Below are 22395 nucleotides of genomic sequence, written 5' to 3' on the forward strand. Positions count from 1 at the left end.
CCGAGCCCGACGCTGACAGAATATTAGCCTCCCCACGAACGCAAGAAGCGCGACAAATGTCTACCGAGCACGACAGATACGATGGGCACCCCCGCAAGCCAGGGGGACGAACGTGCCCGATTCATGGCCCTGGGCCATAGCGAACAACAGGAGTTCCTGTTCGCCCATCTGTTCCGAACGAGTCAGGAGATGGAGCAACTCAAGGCGGAAAACACCGCCCTGACGAATCGACAAGTGGTCCTCGAGGCCGAGCTGTCCCGAGTAAACGGGGAATACGCAGCTGTACAGCAGGGAGTCATGCAGAGTTACGATCTGCTCCGCCAAGCCAGAGAGGACTTGGCTCATCGCCCCACGGGGAAACACACGAGTGACCGTCTCTCCCCTAAGGAGTTCACGGGCGACGCCAGCGAAGTAGACGCCTTCCTGGCCGATTGTTGGTTGGCCTTGAAGCCAACCCGAATGTTTATAACGACGAGGTACGAAAGATTTCGACGCACTCTCCTACATCAAAGGAGGGAACCGGTCACGTGGAAGGAAAACGTCTCCCAAGCCATGAAGCTCCGCAGGCCGCAGCTTATACTACGTCACGAAGGCTTCGAGAAAGCCTTCATCGCGGCCTTCCGGGGAAGCTCACGCCGAAATCGCGCAGCAGAAGATGGAAACCTTCGTCCAGACCAAAGACATGGACGCAACTAGTTATTTCACGGTCCTCGACTCTCTCAACAAAGTCGCACTACGACGACGTCAACCTTATTCGCGTTGCCAAGAACTGTATGCTCCGGGGCGTTACGAACGCGGTCTACCGAAAGGACACGCTCCCCGACACCTACGAGGCCTGGAAGGCAGAGGCCATCAAGCAGGACGGCGCACTCCGCCGTTACCGCATTTTCGACGAAAGCCACAAGGTTAACCACCCTCGGGCCAAAACGCCCCGACGGCCCCCCCCCCCGCCAAGAGCGGGCTCAGCAACCGCAACCCGTTCAACGGGGTGGGCCCAAACGCAGCAATCAGCGCCGCCACCGACGGCCGTGGCCGCACCCCGAGGAAACGGGGCAACCACGGTCGCCGGACCTTCGACGGGGCCCGCACCTATGGAGATCGACCGGGCCCAGGCCCCCGCTACGGCCCGCAGCACTCGCTGCTACAACTGCGGCCAGGAAGGGCACATCAGTCGGATGTGCCCGAACCGGGCCGCATCGGCAAACCAGATCCGGGCTATCTTCTCCGAGTTTGTCAAGGATAACGCGGATAAAGCGGATTTTGGCGATCGTCGCGAGTGAAACCTACGCCCTCGCCGACGTATACCACAAGTGTCTCTAGTTACAACCCGCATAATTGATATTCCGTGTTGCCAATCCAGAGATACGTGGGACCAGACGTAGAAACCAACCCCGAACAAACCCCAGAAACCACCGTTTCCGCCCGCAAGAAGAACCCGCACAAACCCACACGAGACACTCCAAGGCCCGCTTGGAAAAGTTGGCCCGCGGCCAGCGCCGAGAGGCTTGTCGCCCAAAGTCGAGACCAGCCCGAGAAGGCTCGTGCGAAACTACAACAATGGATACATCCGGCCCGCCGAGCCAAAACGGGCCCGAACTAGAAGAGTTCATACGAACGGGTACGCCCCGACGTAGCCGAAGCCTTGCGACAACTGCAAGATGCTCCCCCTTTCGGAAAAGTGAGGGCACCACGGCTACACGGGTAGCCGTCACCCTTCAAGGGGTCAACGACCTCCGCGGGTACTCGGTTGACGCCCTCCTCGACAGTGGCGCCACCTCCGAGTTCATGCACAAACGGTTCGCGGAGGACTCGCAACTGGAACTCGAAGCCCTGCCGCACCCAGTCCCAGTGTACAACGCTGACGGGACGATCAACGCCCGACGGGCGATCACCCACGTTACCCGCTTACGAGTCACCATTCAGGATCACTCCGAACTTCTGACATTCGCCATCACGGATACCGGGAACAGCGACGTGATCATCGGGCATCACTGGCTCAAGAAGCACAACCCCGTGATCGATTGGCGCGAAGGGGCGATCGCCTTCACCCGATGCCCGCCCGAGTGCAAGCGGGCCCGATTGCTGGAACAATGGGGACGAAGAGGACAACGAACCCCTGGGCAAAGGGGATCGCCTCTTCGTCACCCGGATTTACGACGAAGGTCCGAACGCGCCCGCCCACATCCGGGCCATGCAGAGCGTGGCCACCAAACAAGCCGCCGCCGCCCACGCTGCCAGAAGCCCCGAACCACCGAGGAGAGCGTACCCGCGCACTACCTCGAGGAATTCAAAGAGGTTTTGAAAAACAGGACTTGACAAACTCCCGGAACGGAGGAAGTGGGACCATGCCATTGAACTACACCCAGACGCCGAACCCGTCAAAGGGCGCTGCATTCCCCTATCAGGAGAGGAACAGAAAGAGCTTGACGCATTCATCAAGGAACATTTGGCAACCGGGCGGATTCGGCCCTCGAAATCCCCAGACGCATCCCCGTTCTTCTTCGTCAAGAAGAAGGACGGGAAATTACGGCCCGTACAGGACTACCGGAAGTTGAACGAGATCACCATCAAAAACCGATACCCGATACCGCCTCATATCGGACATCATGCATAAGTTACGTAACGCCCGGTGGTTCACCAAGCTCGACGTACGTTGGGGATACAACAACATCCGCATAAAAGAAGGCGACGAGGAGAAAGCCGCGTTCATTACCAATCGGGGCCTATTCGAACCACTTGTGATGTTTTTTCGGCCTCACCAACTCCCCGGCCACGTTCCAATCCATGATGAACGAATTGTTTTCCAACCTGATTTCCCAGGGTCGCGTGATCGTGTACCTGGACGACATCCTCATATACTCTAGCGACCTCTCCGAACATCGCGCAACGGTGAAAGAGGTCCTACAGATCCTGAAGGACAATCAATTGTACCTGAAACCGGACAAGTGCGACTTCGAGCGGAACGAAGTTGAATACCTTGGTGTGATCGTCGGGAATGGGCAACTTCGCATGGACCCGATCAAAGGCCTGGCTGGCGTGCGCGAATGGCCCCGGCCTCGTAACCTGCGAGAGGTTCAAAGCTTCCTGGGGTTCCTCAACTTCTACCGACGATTCATCAAAGACTTGGCGCGTCACGCCAAGCCACTGACCCGGCTGACCCGAAAAGACAGCCCATGGAAATGGGGACCGGAAGAAGAGGAGGCCTTTCAGACCTTGATAGACCGGGTCACGGATGAACCCGTACTACACTTCCCTACGGATCACGGGGCATGGCGGGTCGAAGCGGACTCTTCCGATTTCGCCACCGGGGCCGTCCTTTCGCAAGAGCAGGAGGGGAAGTGGGTCCCGATCGCATTTCTCTCCCGAGCTATGAACGACACCGAGCGCAACTACGACATCCATGACAAAGAAATGCTCGCTATCATGTGGGCCCTTACCGAGTGGCGACATTATCTTCAGAACGGGGGAGATAAGCCGTTCAAATCTGGACCGACCACAAAAATCTGGAATACTTCATGACGGCTAAGAAACTGAACCGGCGGCAGGCACGATGGTCTCTCGAACTGAGTGAGTATCACTTCTCTTTGTTACATAAACCGGGAAAACGAACGGGCGGGCCGACGCGTTATCCCGACGAAACGGGGTACGACAACGGAAAGGAAGATAATCAGGACATCGTCCTACTTCCTGCGGGGCTATTCAAGGAACACGCGCCGCTATGCTGACACTAGAGCATACGGAGGGCGACGGGCTGATGGACTCGATCCGGCGGGCCGAATCGGCCACTGAGGAAAAGGTCCTCAAGCTCTGGGAAGACGGAGAACCGGAAGGCTGGGAACAGCCACGACGGCTTCAAGACTCGGAACGGGCTGGTATACGTACCCCGGCTATGGGACTGCGGCATCGAGTGCTACGGCAACACCATGACATCCCTATCGTGGGACACCGGGGTGGCATCGAACCCTCGAGCTGACGACCCGCAACTACTGGTGGCCGTCCATTCAAGCCGATTGCCAGGCATACGTGACGAGCCTGCCCGTTGTGCCAACGAACGAAGATATTCCCGAGACGCCCCGTAGGAACCTTGGTCCCGAATAGCGTGCCGACTCGAGTTTGGCAGCGCATATCAATCGATCTGATCGTTCAACTACCCGAATCCTCCGGGTACAACGCCATTCTCATAATCGTAGATCGACTGGGTAAAGGGATACGCGTACTCCCATGCACGGGAAACATCTCCGGGGAAGGAGTCGCTCGACTATACCGCGATCACGTCTGGAAAGATTACGGATTCCCAGAGGAGGTAACTAGCGACCGGGGCCAGCAGTTCATCGGGCATTTCATGAGCGACTTGAGCAAATTGCTGGGAATCAAGATTCGATCTTCATCGGCATATCACCCACAGACGGACGGGCAAACAGAGCGTGCGAATATGGAGGTCGAGCAATACCTTGAACATTCTGCAACTTCCAGCAGAGCGATTGGTCAGACTGGCTTTCCCTAGCAGAGTTCGCGTTTAATGACAAGGTTAACTCTTCAACGGGATTCTCGCCCTTCTTCCTCACGTTGGGATTCCACCCGAGAAAGGGGTCCGAGGCCCCGCAAGAGGTCCCGACCGAGGCCGCTACGGTGTTTGCCGAACGAATGAAGGAAGCCCGGGCCGATGCGGCCGAAGCTATGAAAGAGGCCCAGGAAACGATGAAGAGATACTACGACCGAAAGCACTCTCCGGACCCGAATTACGCCGAAGGGGATAAAGTTTACCTCCAGGGGACGAATTTGACCAGCGATCGACCCTCAAAAAAACTGGATGACAAGAGGTTCGGGCCATTCGAAGTTAAGCGCAAAGTGGGTAAAACATCCTATGAACTGGTGCTACCCCCAACTTGGCGCGTAAGCCCCGTATTCCACACGGCGCTATTACGACCCTGGAACCCCCCCGTAGCGGATCATCAACGGGCCGCCCCACCACCCCCGGCAGAAATGCGGGACGGCGAGCCTCACTACGAAGTCGAGGCCATCTCGCTCGTACGAAAGCAAGGACGACACCGCCTAAGATACCTAATTCAGTGGAAAGGCTACCCTCGGGAAGAGTGGACGTGGGAATTGCGGGACAAACTGGAGGGCGCAGAAGAGGCACTCGAGGACTTCTATACTCTCAACCCGTTCGCGCCCCGCGAAGAACTCGTAAACGGGCCGATGGAAAATCCGAAAGCAAGACCAGGGGACGCGGACCCATAGGGCGTCGAGGCGCCGCCCACAACGGAGGGGGTGATGTCACGGTTCGGGTCGGGCCGTCCGGGCCGTAAGGCCGCACGGGGGCCCGAACGGGCCCGCACGGGCCGTATACACCGTCCTCCTGGACGCCCCTCATTCTTCCAACCCCTTCCGTTCACCCCTACGACCCTGCGCAGCGCCCATCCGATCCGCCCTGGGGCCTAGCGCCCATCCGATCCATCCCTAATACCGTAGCGTATAAAAGTCGTACTTACAAGATGTAGTCGCTAGGCTAATATCGTCTATTCTCCGGGCGAATACCCATCTCTCGTGCTCCTCAGACCTCTCCGAAGTCGGACCCCCCGACGCCCCGATACGGCCCGAGCCCGACGCTGACACCTCCAGCACCAGAACAGAGGAAAATTGCCTCATTTGGATGTCTTTAAGGAAAATATGAGTGGATGAGTGTGACTGATAAAAAAATTAACAAATTGATGTGCATGTCCACTTGTTGTTTCATATTAGAATGAATAGTCCACTCAGGCTGTGGTAGGTATCACTTGTCAAGCTTCGGATCAGGCCATACAAGGCTTCTCTAGGCAATGGCACGGGTAAGCCCTACCCGCGCGGGTACGCGGGTTTTACCCGCCCGGGGTACGGGTATAGATTGGAAAATTCTTACCCGCCGACCCATGGGTACATGACCCATGGGTAGATCAGATAAGATATGCTATATCAATCTCAATCGTACTTGCAAGCGAGAGCATGTCCACATCCAAGCAACATCACTTCAGTGGCATCTACAAAGCTCAAGCAAAAATGTTGCATTACACTAGGAAAAATATCAGTCTTTTGGGTTTAAAATTGACAATACCCATGAGTAAAACCCATACCCATACCCATGACTACTCATACCCATACCCATGGGTATGGGTATGGTGGCTGTGCAGGTATGAGTATGAGTAAGGCTCTGGATACCCAGGGGTTTACTCATGCCATTGCCTAGGCTTCTCCTGAGAAGCACACGTCTGGAACAGAACAGATGGATTGTCGGGCCCACAAGCAGACCAAGCAGGGTCGAATCAAACCAAAAGGGCCGTCTTGTTATGGATAAGACCCAGCCCGTCTGTTCCAGTGCTGGTGTCAGGCCATTGCAGGTCTGTAACACGCAGTACGTAACAACGGGGAACAGGCGCCCCAGTAGGGAGGAACATACATATGGGAAGTACGTGACTGAGAACAATATGTCGGGCTGACACTAGTGATTGTCACGGGTGGTGTGACCCACCGCGGGCTGCGGGGACGGGCCTCCTTGGGTGCGGGTACGGGCTTGCCTCCCAGAATTTCCAGGCCCGCACTCAGGCTTGCAGGTCTCGGCTGTTAGAGTGCCGAGCTGCCGGACACTCCAGGGCCGGGAGCTGGGACAGAGCTTGGCACTCTTCCAAGTGACAAGCAAGATCTCTGATATGCAGGAGGCATCAGAGATCTCCTTGTCGCCAGCGAAGGACCACCTGACCACCTTAGGTGCCCATGGGCCAACAGGATTATGGGCTACCCGAGGCCCGCATCTGAAGAGGCAGATACCCGCACCCATGCTTGTGGGTACGGGGCGACGGGTATGGGCCACCCTATGATTTCTTGCAGGTGGCCCATGACAATCACTAGCTGATGCCAAGCCCAACTTGCAGTACAAGGGGGATTGGGGAGGAGTGATAGGAGGCTAGGAGTAGCGCCTGGCCTGCAAGAGATGCCTGTTCCCCGTTGTTACATGCTGTATGTTGTTGGCCCTCGGTGGCTTGACTATAGTGCCAGAGTGGTAGGGCCGGGTCTTATCTGTGACATCACTCAGCTTATGTTTTATTGTCACACACTCCTCTTTATTGCTCAACTTTCATGTTTCCCTTAACTATAGTATTTCAATCAAGTGTCTGTGTTACATGTTACACAGCAAAAAAAACTCCTTGAAAAAAAATCACTAAAATTAAAATTAAAACTTTTAGCCTTTTCAGGCACAAAAAAATTAAAAATTGGCAGACAGTTGACACTTTCCAATTGTTACTTTGAGTGCAATGGTATTGTGGCAATTTACTTGGGCCACTAGGAATTGTCAAAAAATTCTCCATTCTATTATTTTTTTGTGCTACTAGTAGAGAGCCTCAGTGCTAGGGCTAAACAAACAAATGGAAAAACAATATGACACAAGTTTGTTTATGATTAAAAGCTGCATAATAGCTAAAGAAAGGACCAAATCAAGGGAGGCCCAAAGCAAGGTCCAAGTCGGCAAGGCCGGCACCTAGTTGAACAACAGCCTCCAACCAGTCGCTATTCCGTCGTAAATCTGTGGAATCCTAGTGCAAGCGTTAGTTTGATTGAATATACCTAATTTGGGCTGATTTGATGATATGTGACCGATGTGACATGTGACAGGCAGAGTTGTTCGATTTACGACTCCAAGCGCCTGGCACCAAATGGTGTTGGCCTTGTTTGGCATCAGCATTGATGGTGCCATCATACACAGCTGGAACTGTCGGCAACACACTGGAGGGCTGAGGGTTCAATCTCAGCTTAGAGTACACTCAGTGCAGGCAACTTGGCCAACATTAAATTTATGAACTAAGATAAAAAGCAATTCCTTGTTATATGTACTACAGCAACATCTAGACTCAGTGTTGTGCATCCACACCGGACTGGCCCAAAAAATTAATGGAAATCTTTCATTGTCAAAGAGTAGAAACTTTGAAGAGAGGCCCAAGTAAATTTAAAGCAAATAGAAGAGTTTCAAATGCCAGGCCTGAAACCATACCTGCCTCTCGACTCTCTAGCTTGATGGCACCATCAATGCTGATGCCAAACAAGGCCAACACCATTTGGTGCCAGGCGCTTGGAGTCGTAAATCGAACAACTCTGCCTGTCACATGTCACATCGGTCACATATCATCAAATCAGCCCAAATTAGGTATATTCAATCAAACTAACGCTTGCACTAGGATTCCACAGATTTACGACGGAATAGCGACTGGTTGGAGGCTGGTTGAACAACAGCAAGTCTAAAATCTTTCACTCCCACCACTTAGCACCACTTCGTCCAACTGCCGATGCCGGCGCCGTTGGAGTTTCCTCCATAAGCATTACAATGCTACGACTGGTGCCCTTCGCTCTTGCTCTTCACCACCGCGGACCTGCCACTGACGCTGAAGCTGGAGAGAAGGGACTGGAGCCACCTAATGATCCCACCGATGGCGAGAACGGACAAGAGCAAGAGTTCGACTTCGAGGAAGAGCCAGAGGAGCTTGAACGAGACCTCGACGCCGCAGAACACGATATGCTTCACGACCTAGAGGACACTGTCGCTGAACCCCTTCCTGATGACCGTCCACGACGCGAGGGTACATATTCGTCATCCTTCTCTCTTCCAGCCGAGGAGAAAAAGAAGACCCCACAGTGGTATCTCAAGCTCAAGGACGTCTTAATTCCCAAAACGACGCAGGCAGACCTCGAGTCGTATGTCCCCAACTATCGCTACACGCCAATCCTCTCTGGCATCATCATCCCTTTCTCTATCTTACTGGAAATACCGGGGCTTACAGAGGTCGGTGACCTTGTTCATTCAGTCAAATACACCCACAACAAGATTCTCCAGCACTGGTACATCCGAACAGAGGACAACCGAACTGTTGAAACCCAGGCGAACCCCGCTATCCTCGACATTGGGCTGGCCTTTAGCATGGCTTGTGCCGTAGTTGCCAATGTCTGCCTTGTTGTCCGGTTCCTCGAGAAGAAGGTCAAACTCATGACCATTGCCTGCATCGTATTCCTAACGATCCATGGTACCTTCGCTGCAAAAGTCCCGCTCGCTGAGACGCTAAATTCTCAATGTAGACATAATAAACGTTATTGCGGTCACTGTTTTTGGTGTCGAGCACCGCTTCGACGATGGATTCACCTACGGCCAGTCCTTTTGGATGACTGGTTCGTTCCAAGTTTCCTTCAGACTCACTCACAATGACAATGCAAAGTCTGCTCGACCGTTGTATCCCTATTCACCAACTTCACACTCGTCATTGACCTTATGCGAACACCGGATTTCGATAACAGCGGTACGCAACTAGACATCGTCAATAGTTCGTCTCACACATATGGACAGGTAGTGGTCTAACTCGACGCCAACGTTCCTTGGCAATTCTTGTTATCCTCCTGCTCAGTTATATCGCAATCGGCTCTCTGATCCACTCAATCCTTCTTGACCTCACATTCATCGACGCGATGTACTTCTCCCTGGTGGTAATTGAGACCATAGGTGAGCTGCCGTATCGCATGATTGTACACATCCTCACCATCAAAGGGTTTGGAGACATTAGGCCTCTCACGACGGGTGCCCGCCTCTTCACATGCTTATACGCGGTCTTTGGAATTCTCACTATCGCTCTTGCTGTCGGGCTTACCAGGGAGACAATCCTCGAAGGTCTTGAGGTGGGATATCGTAAACGAGTCCAGGAAGTGCTGCGGCGCCGGAGAATCGGCCGTTGGCGAAGAAGAGTGACAAATCGCTGGCAGGAAGCGATAGAATGGCGACTACGGGAGGCTGAACAACCTGTGTGGGTTAGGAACAACCCCATGGAGCCCGCAAGTGATGGTTTCTTCGGTGCAATCGAGGAGTTTTTCCACAGCTTATGGCCGTCGGGAGGGAGTCAAGGCAGTGGATTCCTGCATTCACACCATCCACATGGAATGCATCTCAATCTGGACGGGCTATCTTGGAAACAAGTCTGTTCATTCGCCTCGCTCGTAAGCCAGCGCTGACTGCTATGAATGATAGCTTGAGGCCGCGGCCATGGAAGCAGGAATCGCTCTCGACAATCTCCTGCCTCAAGGCTACCGCGAGCGGCGGGAGGAAAATGACAGCCGCTCATCGTCCGATCGGCCCGTCCACCATCCGACACCTTCGGGCCCAGTCGTGCTGCCCACGGATACAACTCTGCCACTTACGCATGCCCGCTTTGGCCGCATGATTGCCATGATAGGTGCTTTTGCCCTTGCTGTCGACGAATCCGGCCATCTTCGCGGGGACAAACAGACCCATCCAAACAACATCAGACCGGCCAAAAAGTCGTTGACTTTACAATACGAGACTTTCCGGGCAGGAATGCAAAAGGAGGAAACTAGGGCGTTCTACGCAAGACTCGTGGTTGTATGGGTCTTCTTTTTGGGCTTTTGGATTGTGTGTGCTTGTTATATTCTCTGCATGTGGTTAACACGTTCCAGGTCGGTGGCTTGATCTTTATGAAGACTGAACGGTGGAGTTTGGGAGCCTCGTTATATTTCTGTGCGTTTTTTTGTCTCGTTCCCTAACCTTAATTCTGACCAGCCCACAGGCTTCATAGCTTTCACTACTATCGGCTACGGTGATTACACTCCATTAACTCCAGCGGGCAGGTCCGTTTTCGTTGCATGGGCGTTACTCGGTGTGGCCACAATGACTATCTTGATTTCGGGTACGCTGCTTCTCCGATTATGAGTTCGCCATCTCAAGAAAATATTCCAAGTTATTGCAGAAGGTTTCTCTTCCAAATATCACAGCGTGATGCACACAGGCGTGTTTGATCGTGCAGTGAAGCGTTATCGCGAGCGAGCCAAGGTCATTGCGGAAAAGGGGAGGAAGGGAAGGACGCATCCAGGTTCCGGTCAGACACCACCGCCTTTGAATCATCACAGATCTCGGGAAGACCAGCTCCGCGACGCCCATGACCGCACCCAGACGCAGCTGGAAGCGCTTCCACACAAGATACTCGCAGACGCCAAAACGTTCCACGAGCACTTGTCGTATTTCGTCGGCTCGGGCAACAGTGCCGGTATGGACTCGGGCGAGGACCTGCCACCAGGCTTGCAGCAGTTGCTGAACGAAATAACGGGAGCGGAGAGGATCGGGGAACGAATCAAGAGAGAGATTCTGCAGGATGAAGATGCGAGACAGGTAAGCATATATTGCTTGTTGAGATCCAACTGAAGATTTGCGCTAGACACTCTTCACGTTGAGCATCGAACGTGAGTTTATCGAGCTTTTTTTTGCTGTGATTGATATTAGTACAGAGGCCCTTCGCAAAATGATTAATTCTGCTGAATCCGCTCTCCAAGCGCTAGAAGAACGAGAGCGATTGTTGCGTCACGCAACAGGCTCCGCACCGCGTATACCTGAAGAAGACATTATACCCTTTACCGACGAGCCTTTACCCGTGTCTCCAATCGCGACCTTCAACAACTCTGATTCGCCTCTGCTCGCGACAAGGAGGACGAACCGCCCTCTTTGGGACACAACGACATCTTCCGAAGACTGGTTATAGATGCTTTGCTGTTCTAAGAATGTAAGGAGAACATCTAACGTGTTATAGTCCTGAATAGTACACTTGGTTGGTAATTAAATGTACAATACGAAGCAAAAAGTTGCATTCCGGGCATGTGGTACAAGCGAGTTTCTGACACCGCAACACAAGACGAGTAAGAAATAAAGCTAGCGATACAGTTCATGGAAAATTATGGACATGTATAGCATGGGGAGCGGAAGTGGTAGTGTGGTGGGTCTAGCTAGATGGGTCCACAGCTCATATGCAGCTGTACATGCGACAACCGCGAGCTTCTGGGCCAGTGCTCTCGGAATCCTTTTTGACAAGTTAGAATAAGCGCGATCAAGCAGTGGAGGGACTCACTGAAGACCGAGCTTCAATATCCAGAGGGCCGATTTTAGCAGGAACGGGTGCTGCGCAGACAGAAGTCACTGAATTCATTTTTTGCTTGAGTCAAGATGGTGGCAAAACCTAAGATTACTCACGGAGAGCAGCAGCAAAGATATATACGAGCTTAAGCTGCATGGATGGTGGATAGGGAGGCGCGAGCAAAAGAGGGTGGGAGCTGCTGAAGAGCAGAGCAGAGCGGGTTGAGCGACGACTGGCTTGGGGAGAACAAGGTTGCTGGCGCGTCTTTATAACTGACCTCGGACAGCTGACAATTAAAGGTGCCTTCTTGTACTTTGCTTGCCGTATCTCTTGGTATTTTCAGCGCAATCAGCGTGTCATTTCCCTTCTGGCCGTAATTGCCTTTTTTGGCATAAGGATGGTGGGGGATGTGCCACGCCTACACGCTCTTGTTCTGTCTATGACACTAAGCTTGTACCAACTCCATTCGTCCATTTGCTTATTCTGCGTCCCAGCGGATGGGCTGTTCGATACCCGTGCCCCATTCTGGCTCGTCATCAGAAAGGTCCAACTCCAAGTCGGAATCGTCGTTCCTGCGGAGTATGAGGGCCTTTAAGCGTGCCATCGTTTCTTCTGCATCTCCCTCCGCCTTTCGCTTCATCGCGCGGTCGTATACATCAGGCGTCGACTGGCTGACTGGCACTTCCGGGTCCCATGAAATCGTTTTGCCGCGCCAACCACCACCAGAATGCACATAGTTCATAAACTCTCGCCAGAGAGGGTCGAGGCTGAGAACATCCGGGTTCCCCACGACGATAAGGAGCGCCTGCGCTCGCGTGATGGCGACTAAGAAGCCCTTGTCAACCAATCAGGCATCATCGACCTGAAAAAGACATACCATTGAAACGTTGCGGGCTCGCCACGAAGCCAAGCGACTTTCGAATGTCTGATTCGACATAGTTGGTGTTGCTCCTGACTGTCGACATAATTATCACCCTCCGTTCCTAATGAAAACTCAGTTTTCGACTCCGTTGGCATCAGAGAAACATGCTTGGCCCTGGAACTCTTCAACGCTCCCGACAGTGATGCCTTTGAACTTGGGCTCCTTGGAGAGCAACAAGTTTATCTTGCACCGCTGGGCATGGTAGGGAGTGATAATCCCGATATCCTCAGCTCCTGGACACATATGATTGACCCGTGCCAAAATATGACGCGGTAGACTTACTCAGCCGAAGCTTCTTGTTGGACAATAATGAACCAACATATTTCTTGACGATCGTAGCTTCGTCAATATTGAAAAACGAAGGGGAGAACCCTTCTCGCTGGTCTTTACCAGCGATTCCGTGGAAAATCAACGGGAATTTCTTGCGGGGCAATTCATCCGAGTTCTCGAGACTCTTGATGAGTGCGGGATTCCCGCATGATACCAATTCTCCGTCATAAAATTGATTATTCGAGAAATTCAAGATAGCCGGGTGTGACCGGAAATTATTCACCAACTTGACGATACTGGAGAATCGTCAGCCCACCAGTCAAAACACAGAGGAAGTGGAATGACTTGATACCGCGCCCACCAACAGGCGCATCTGCTTCTAGACTATATATATCGCGCTGCATCAAGCGCACAAGATAACTCTTCGAAAGACCCAAGCTAGCCGCCAATGATGACTGCACTATGGGGCCAAGCTGTTTAATATCACCTGCAAGGACGATATTTGTGTTCACATCTGCAAGGCTCTTGATTGGGAGCATGACCTCTGGCTCGGTCGCCTGCCCAGCCTCGTCAACAAAGATATGTGAATAATACCCACGTTTAATTCCTAGCTGGGCGGGCACGCCTCCGGAGAGACACGTTGAGACAACAACACGGTACTTCTCGAGGTCCTCCAGGATGGGGAGGACAAACGTCAGGTTTCCGTTGATCAAGGAATATTTCTGCAGATCCTTGGGCAGGTCACCATGCTTTCGAGTCAGGGAGTTAAGTCGTAAAAGACTCTCCGTCGTCGATGCCAGCCTTTGAGCCATTAAATCCGCCGCGGAGTTGCTCGGAGCACACGCTAGAACACGCGCATTCGGGTCTTTGAGGACAATTTGCTTAATCGCCTCCACAATGGTCACCGTCTTGCCTGTTCCGGGTCTGCTCCTCGCATTAGCCACCAAGAAAAGTGTAGATGAAACCATTTGACATACGGCCCAAAAACCACGAAGGGAACACTCCCCCTTCGGGCGATGCAATATAGCAGCAACTGTCTCTAGCTGTTCCTTGTCTTCGGCAACAAGACGGTTTACGGGTAGTATTTGGTCCATCTCTGCCGTTGAAGACCGCCGGTTCAGGGACGGCGCACGCGCGTCTGGAAATAAAAGGCGCTGCGGGTTTGACTTATTCGTCAACGCTTGATGCATTCGCCGAAGTGGCAGTCGGTTTAGCGTGAAGCGAACATCAAATTTGTTTCCCCTGTAGGTGCTGAACTCGTCTCCGAACCGCAGGCTGACGTGGTTCTGGTGGACTTGATGAACCCTCCCCTCATACCATGGACCGTCTTCGCTGCCCGTGTGCCTGACTCAGTCTTGAGTAACAATCTAGACAAAAATTGAAACAGACTCTTACTTGACACGGATGAAATCTCCAATGACTACACTTGGCCGGCCTTCCTCAAGGCCCTTGACTTGAAGACTAAAGCAACTCAGTCGAACGTCAGACGGTTCAGCTAATCCCTGCTCACTCATAACGAGGATGATTGGGCTTCAACTCCACATCCGTCATCGCATATAACTCCAAGTTCAATCTAATCGCGGTGAGACAAAACTAAGACAATACCACATGGCATAAAACTTGCCTCATCTGATAATCCTCGATGTATAGCAAAGTCTGGAAAAACTTTGCGTATGTCTTGACATCAAAACTGGAGGGCATTAACCTCTTGACGCCTCTTGCCACGTCCCTCCCATGAGGTGACCCAAATGCGACATTGATCAGGTCCGCAGGTGGTTCGTATGGCAACAGCTTGGACTTCCACGCGTTGGGACCCCAAGTTGGAGGACGGATACTCTGAATAACCTTCCCCTTGAATGGAATCGGTGTGGGACGTGGCCGCCGCACGTATTCAGAGGTCGGCTTGAGCAATTCATGGTCCTCTTTGGAACCAACCGTGGCGGTCACTTTGCGCGTGATCAAAAACCGCTCGCGTGTGGTGACATTGAGAAACACAAGCTCCAACACGTCCTTGAATTCGCCTTCGATCTCTGGAACAAACCGAATGCAGAGTGTGCGAGCTCGGATGTGCGTGACCCATCGACTTTTGCCAGCAAGGGTTGCGGAGAATCTGGAACAACATACACAAGAGGAATGCGAGTTTAGTCAAAAAACACGCACTTGGAGGCCAAATTCCTCATGGCCAATGTCTCTAGCACGATGCGGTCCATCCCGGCCTTGAGTACGGTGATATCAACAGGGAGTGAGTCTTCGAGACCGACGACACCAAAGTCGATGCCATCTCGGTGTGAGACCGAAATTGTGTGCTTGTCTGCCTCCGCCTCCAAATCCATCGCATTGGCGTCCGCAAACAGCCTTCGGCGCGTTCTGAGGTGCATTTGGAGATGTCGTTTCTGCTCATATTGGGCTAGCATCGCCCCACAGCGGTCGCAGGGCGTGGCTTCTTCTTCCTCGTTCTGAAGATGTTCATAGTGAGAAACAAAAAATAAGTGCCACTCACGACGAGAGCTTCTGGAACTCGTTGGTGTTCTTGTCGTCTCATTCTCAGCTCACGAAGGTCTTCACGGTGCCTTCTCCCAGCCAGGTGAGCTTGCATGTCCACATCAAGGAGCAACACACGGCCACAAGAGCATCGTTGAAGATCATGTCGCAATGGACAATGTTCTGCCCCACGTTGGCATCCACCGTCGACTGATTGGTAGCAATATGTGGGATTAGGCTGTAAAAAGATAGACATGCGGGCACAACCAAAGAGAACGAGGGAGAAAGGGTGGACGCAGGGGCACAGCACAAGCGAGTTGCGGCGCAATTTTAAAGTTTGATCCGAGGCACGGTCACGGCCTTTCGAGGCGTCTTCAACAGAACGAAACTTGAGTCTGCGTCAGGCTCATACCCATCCCTCGTTGTAGAGCTCACAATCCCAGTCGCAATTTAAAGGCCAAATGTGATACATATGATTAACCGATAAATCCGAAGTGTGACAAATGTGACGGAAAAGTTTGGGATCGCTCTACAAGAGGGCTGGCGCAGCTAGCCTGACCGTGTTTCGCGAATAGACCACTTGTGCATCGGCTTGGTGGGCTTCCGGGGTGGCGGCGGAGGCAGAGGGGGTATGGAAGGTGTCGGGACTGGAGTCGACACGTCGTTCGCAGACTGCGGAGATGGGTTGGACGCGGAGGAAGAAAAGAGTGGTAGGTGGAGGTTACGCAGCTCGGAGCCGGGCCGGGCTAGCTGCGCCAGCCCTCTTGCAGCACCCCGAAAATTAATAACGCTTGTCACATCATTCTGATTTGGCTCTAAAATCATTACATATATAGCTAAAAATTACGCTCTCGGATCTGGCTGCTCTGCAACGAGGGTTGGGTATGAGCCTGAGTCTGCGTTAACTTTTCTCAAGGCATCATCACCATTTAATAATGAGCGAAGGTAGGCGTAATTTACGCGAATACATCGTGCCCATTTTGACCATCAAGCAGGTGACCGCGACATAAGAACATGTGTTAGATTGGTGCACATTCTCGCCTCAACCAGTTCAGCGCCCTCTCGTCGTTCTTTAACAATCCTTCCACCTTGCTGAGAATCTCCGCATGATATTCGTTAATCCAACGAGTCTCCTCTGCTGAGAAAATCGACTGGTCAATCAGCTTGGTTTGGATGGGACACCTGTAAGCAAGAATCAGGTTTGAAGGGAGAAGTCAGCGATTGGCTGGACTGACATCGTGACATGCTCGAATCCTAGGAAGCCTTTGTCGCCAAAGTTATTGGGTGTTTCAACTTTGCGGACAAGGACAATATTCTCGATGCGAATACCAAAGCGACCATCTGCGTAGTAACCTGGCTCGTTGGAGACAGTCATGCCAGCCTTTAACGGAGTGGAGTTGTATGCTATGAAACTCATTCATCCTCGCAAATGAGTTTTGATGAGGATACATACCGATCCGAACACCCATTCCATGAGGACCTAAAAAGATCAATAAAGCACGATTCGATTATCATCGTCAATGATCACCTTCATGAACATTTAGGTAGTGGCCAACGCCATGACCAGTTCCGTGACTTGAAGGAATTAGGTGTCAATGCCGACCACACTATGGCAAAAAGACAGACCGATAGTCTATAACAATCAGGCATCGAGCCGAACAAACAGCATATTCTGACCTAAACCATCTTGCCACAAAAACTTTCGAGCAAACGGATCCCTGAACGTAAAACATTACAGACCCCGAGAGCTCTACATCTGGAAACTTACAAAAGATATCCTGACATCGTGGTTAGTCATCGCTCTGGCGTCGTTGCCGACATACCAGTTGTTCCAACCGGAAATACAGCTGCATCAATGGCGATGTGTCCTTGTAGAACACGAGTGAAAGCCCTCTTCTCCTCTGCTGTCGGTGTGCCAAAATGCTGTCATTCGACCTTCAAAATGGGGAAGCGTAAACGAGTTGGAGACTTGCCCATGTTCTAGTCACATCTGTGGTACCGTCAAAGAATTGCGCTACTCACCGATCAGTCGTGGTTCAATATATATATATATATACCATGCACTTACCTCCAGAATCGCAAAGATAGATCTGGTCTTTTTTGACAACCGCGCAATCGTTTGCGTCAGGGCAGTAATGGATGATCGCTGTCAGGAGTAAGGAAATGAATATGATTGAGCGTTTAGGGACATACCGCCATTGGGTCCAGTTGAAGAAATCGTGGGGAATGACAACCCAGCAAACAATTCCAGCTCGCTTCTGTACTCTTCCAACTTGTCCGCTGCTTGACTTTCGTTCACTACCACCCCATCATTTAACTGTTCCTCCAGCCACGCAAAATATCGCGCCAAAGCAGCGCCATCGCGAATGTGGGATTGCCTGAACCCTTCTAACTCAGTCGGGTTTTTTATCGATTTCATCTCCGCGATTGGCGAGAGAGCTAGTGTGTAATTCCCCTGTCAGACATTGATATTTGGCAACGAAGTATTTTCGCAGAATAGTACCTCACCAACAGCCTCCGCAACAGCAAGACTTGACTTGTCTCCCAGCAGTACCGTCTATGAACCATATGTCAGTTGTAAGAAAATCTGGTAGTGGATTTGACCCACGGAACCATCCACAGCAATCCCCTTCAGCGAAGAAAAGAACGAGTCGTAACTCTTCACTTCGATCTCGCCTCCCAACGCGGCTCGCGCATTGTCATCAAGCTGCTCTGGGTTGACAAAAAGGGTAGCCTTGTCCAGAGTGACGACTGCATACGCAAAGAACACGGGATTATAAGCAATATCTGCACCGCGGAGGTTGAAGAGCCATGCGACCTCATCGAGCATCGTGACTACCATTGCACTAGCTTTGGGTTCCCGTTTCGCTAACTCTTCTCGTAGCCGAGCAATTTTAGACAGATGGGATTCACCAGAGAACTTGACATCGAGAGATGCGATACGACTCTTAGGTCGAGCGGGACGATTTTCAGCCCAGACGGAGTCGACGGGATTTTTGCTTAGAGAGACAAGGGCAGATTCCTTTGGTTTCAGCGCTTTGTTGAGGCCATCAGCATCGGCTTGGGACCATGAGCGGCTGGAGCCTTTTCGTTGAGAAGGAGCATACTTGCGGAAATAAGGGTGGGGTCGATGCCAATGCGCGAAGAGGCAGGAAGTTTCTTGGATTGAATTAAAGGACATTACTATTTCCTACTCTGAACACGTACCTTGGAGAGAAATTCTTGCCAGGTCGGTACATCTGGCAGCCCTTGTTTCATTAATGTCCAGTTTCTGCATGATTCACAGAGTTGAAAAAAAACACAATTGATAATAGAGGAGCACATACTCGTCGAGCTGTTGCTCAGCCTGCAGGAAATATCGGCCATCGGTGAACAGCAATGCTTCCTTCTGTGTGACTATTGCACATCCTACCTCCTGATGAGCTGGTACCATCCCGCAAAGCAAGCAGAAAATCGACGAACCAGCAGACCCATTGAACCCTGAAATGAAAGCTCGTCGTTCATCACAAGTTGCCAGGTATTCGCTTGAGTCTATATGGAGTTGTTGTACACCCTAACTGAGAAAAATCTGGGAATGAATTCGTTTGCAACTAACGTTGATCCTCGCTGGGTACGACGAATGCATGGACCTGTTCTTGGGCAAGAAATTGGCGGAGAGTGGCCAGTCTTTCGGAGGTGCTAACTGTTTGCGCGCCTCCACCCATCGCGGAAAATCTGCGTAAGGTCCGGAGAGCGATGAAGGTAGACGAGAAGGGCGAAGCTAGATGCCGGATCCGGAAAGGCAGCATGTGTCATATGATCAGGATTGACCTTTTGCGGCACAGATTTATACGGAATTCAGTAGTTTTTGGTGTACCGCGCAAATCCAGCACCTCTTCATTTGTGCACATTTTCTAACGCGAAGCCGTCATGTAATGAGGCCATATCAGCGTTCGCACAAGCAGCCATGGCTGACCTTCCACCTTTCGAACCCACCAGTTTCAAGTACACTCAATCGCCGAATCCATCGTGGTCTTTTGGAGATCCCATCACTACAACTGAAGATGGTCGCAAATGGGTCGAGGACGAGAAACAGGGCTGGAAGACGATCGATGCAACGAAGGAGGATCCGAGGTCTGTCTTGATTCTCATTCCGTTCGTTTCTCGAATATCGGTGTAGGACGTTGTATGCCTTGAGTGTCTCCGGTCTTGTGCCTCGCCCCATCGCGTTTGTGTCTTCTGTCGCAGCCAATGGTAGCGAGAACATCGCACCGTTTAGGTACGCATGAATCGAAAGTTTCATCTTGGTTCAATGCCTGAGTTGCACAATATAAGCTGGTTCAACCAGGTACTTCTACTTCTCATGGCGTTCTTATGCTTGCTCATGATTGTAGGTCAGCACAAACCCGCCGGTCATCTCTGTTTCTTGTTCACCAGCGGGACGACACAAAGACACCGCAAACAATATACGCGAAACCAAAGGATTCACTGTGAATATCATCAGTGAACCCTGGATCGTCCAAGCGAATGCGGCTTCTATTGACGCCCCGGCCGAAATCAACGAATGGACCGTTACTGGTTTAACCAAAGAGCCAAGTGTCAGTTTCCTCCATGTTGCAGACATAGCAGTCTTGATGCTCATATAGATATCTGTAACGGCCGCAAGAGTCAAAGAATCTGCTTTCACGATGGAATGCGAAGTAAGTTTCAAACCTTTTTCAAGTTTTACTAAGCAGTAGTCATCCAGTTACTGCAACATATCGAAATCAAGAATGCGGCGGGAGGCGTCGCTGCTGATCTTATCCTTGGAACGGTCAAATACATCCATATCCGCAACGCCGTTCTCAACGACCGGGGACTGGTTGATCCAGTCAAACTCCGTCCAGTCAGCAGACTCGGAGAAATTGCCTATGCCACTATTGGAGACGTATTCCGCATTCCGCGGCCGGTCTGGAAGGATGAGAAGGATGAACTGGAAAATAAGTTTGGCAACGCTTTGCTATAGATTCTATATATTGCAGTGGTACCTCCCCCAAATACTCTACCGTCCAGGGAATGCTCTCTTCTCGAGCCATCGCATCGCGGGATATGACAAACATGCAGTGAAAAAACCGACGAGTAAACCAATGTCTCCGCCATTCTTGCCGAACAATGCGGCGATTGACCCCACGTAAAAAGATTGAGCCATGCAGGGTATGACCGCCGCAAATGAGAGAAGGAAGGCGACAAGGGCTGCCAAACCAGGCGGAAGGGCATGCGGAACATTCCATAGCGCGACATCGTAGCCGCGCGAAACCCGAGAACTTGAAGAGAACTTGAAGACGGCGCCTCGGAATAGAATATGCTCCATCAGAATTACACCAGAGAAGGAAGCGGCCCAGTAACCAATAAAGTCTGCCAATGAATGAGCCACGGACACATATGTGTTGACGGGGTTACCTATAACAGCAACGAGGACATCGTAGAATCGTTTTTCACCCGCTATGGACAAGGGAATGCAACTGCGTGTACAATTTGAGTTATTGGCAGACGAGTAAGAACTGGACTTTTACATGGCTGTCGCAATAACGGCGAAAATGTATCGCGGTACCCGCGCAAACTGGCCGCTGACATTCATAAGACTCATCCCTGAGAAGTCAAAAAAGACTCAGGGACGACTGGCTTCGTAATACGTTGCTCACCGAAGGAGTACATCGTCAAGGCTGTTGGAGCTGCCAGAGCCAGAGACATGACCACCATCAAAAGCTTTCCGAAGCCTTTGCTTGGTGCCAGAATGACAGATACAAGTCCGCCAAAGTTATTGCCATTTTCGTATCCTGTTGACCAACTTGGAATAGTACCGCTCATGGCTACCGATGCAAACGCTGCGCCAAGTAGGTGCAACGAAGCCTAAGATAAGTGAGTGACAACTTGAAGAAGTGAGTATCGATGCAAAGCATTACGCTCGATAGAAACAAAGCAGAGTATATATATGTGAAGATCAGCCAGCTGATGATGAATATCAATTGAGGATGGGAAGAAGTGAAGGACTAGCCCAGATGCCTCGCCGTTGTGATAAACGCCGTAGTCTGGGGTCATTGTGCACCAAGCCCAATTTGCTGCCATGACTGTTCCAGTGAACGAAAGTATAGCTGCGACTGAAGGGGGCGGGAGAATGCGAGAAGACGTGGTAGTGAGCTGTCGTCCACCGAGCCCTAGCATTACAACGATTCCAAGCAGGGTCGGAATCCAAGCGACGCTCTCAAATCTGTATAGTGCTGTGTTAGCTTATCATGATAACTCAGCTCGCAATGCACACCGATGGAGGGTCTTATAGCCACAAAATGAAGCCGCCAACGAAACGAGTGCAATGACGACAATGCCCGTATCAGGCGTCAGGTGGGCGGAGACCGTTGCCAGCATCTGGCCACCCGAAATAAGACTGAAGACCACATAGCCGAGCATGCCAATGATGTTCAAGACGCTGGGGATAACAACAGCATAGTATCTGAAAATAAGGTATGGTGAGGCAAAGAGCGTTTTAAACAGAAGAACTTGAACCCCCAAGAGTATCGACTAGACAAAATTCAGTAATAATAACTAGCAGATGGAGAAACATTTACGCCTGAACCATTGCGCGAGTGCCGAGTTTAGGCCCGAATAGCGCACTACAGGATATTATAGACACTTCAAGCCTGAGGCTCCGCATTGCTTACAAGTATGCAGGGATAATATTGGCTCTGTGTGGGTCGTTAGTGTTGAGTTGCACAGACGTCTCAACGCACAAGGCGTCACCCAGCAGTATGATGATAGCTGCGTTACGAAGCGAAAGAGCGAAAA

The 22395-nt window shown here is 51.6% G+C and overlaps 4 protein-coding genes across 4 annotated transcripts; 2 read left to right on the plus strand and 2 right to left on the minus strand.

Moving 5' to 3' along the window:
• Window positions 1-8350: 8350 nt before the first annotated feature.
• On the plus strand, window positions 8351-11555 carry MIND_01223700 (Tandem pore domain k+ channel; the record flags this gene model as incomplete). The annotated part of the gene is made up of 12 exons (XM_037368739.1): window positions 8351-8806; window positions 8858-9044; window positions 9097-9186; window positions 9234-9314; window positions 9362-9514; window positions 9560-9981; window positions 10034-10435; window positions 10480-10540; window positions 10590-10709; window positions 10761-11188; window positions 11235-11259; window positions 11305-11555. The coding sequence occupies 12 exons, from the start codon at window positions 8351-8353 to the stop codon at window positions 11553-11555; spliced, it is 2676 nt and encodes an 891-aa protein (XP_037214707.1).
• An 847-nt stretch (window positions 11556-12402) lies between these two features.
• MIND_01223800 (RNA helicase) lies at window positions 12403-15886 on the minus strand (the record flags this gene model as incomplete). Its single annotated transcript, XM_037368740.1, has 10 exons — window positions 15617-15886; window positions 15277-15572; window positions 14822-15226; window positions 14627-14689; window positions 14512-14577; window positions 13462-14460; window positions 13129-13412; window positions 12931-13079; window positions 12802-12907; window positions 12403-12749 (listed from the first exon to the last, which is right to left on the minus strand). The coding sequence occupies exons 1-10, from the start codon at window positions 15851-15853 to the stop codon at window positions 12403-12405; spliced, it is 2952 nt and encodes a 983-aa protein (XP_037214708.1). The 5' UTR covers window positions 15854-15886.
• Window positions 15887-16616: 730 nt separating this feature from the next.
• On the minus strand, window positions 16617-19373 carry MIND_01223900 (putative Xaa-Pro aminopeptidase P; the record flags this gene model as incomplete). Its single annotated transcript, XM_037368741.1, has 18 exons — window positions 19193-19373; window positions 19060-19128; window positions 18924-19005; window positions 18805-18868; window positions 18705-18756; window positions 18206-18657; window positions 18101-18154; window positions 17791-18052; window positions 17666-17743; window positions 17571-17611; window positions 17421-17520; window positions 17366-17375; window positions 17275-17315; window positions 17224-17230; window positions 17126-17172; window positions 17051-17077; window positions 16833-17001; window positions 16617-16779 (listed from the first exon to the last, which is right to left on the minus strand). The coding sequence occupies exons 1-18, from the start codon at window positions 19299-19301 to the stop codon at window positions 16617-16619; spliced, it is 1827 nt and encodes a 608-aa protein (XP_037214709.1). The 5' UTR covers window positions 19302-19373.
• Window positions 19374-19543: 170 nt separating this feature from the next.
• On the plus strand, window positions 19544-20581 carry MIND_01224000 (Flavin-Reduct domain-containing protein; the record flags this gene model as incomplete). The annotated part of the gene is made up of 6 exons (XM_037368742.1): window positions 19544-19710; window positions 19757-19855; window positions 19912-19924; window positions 19971-20174; window positions 20223-20276; window positions 20324-20581. 6 exons carry the CDS (start codon window positions 19544-19546, stop codon window positions 20579-20581), a joined length of 795 nt encoding a protein of 264 aa, XP_037214710.1.
• Between the last annotated feature and the right edge of the window lie 1814 nt (window positions 20582-22395).

Source organism: Mycena indigotica (genome assembly GCF_014461135.1).
Source record: "Mycena indigotica strain 171206Taipei chromosome Unknown Mind.scaff0012, whole genome shotgun sequence".
NCBI classification, from domain to species: domain Eukaryota; kingdom Fungi; phylum Basidiomycota; class Agaricomycetes; order Agaricales; family Mycenaceae; genus Mycena; species Mycena indigotica.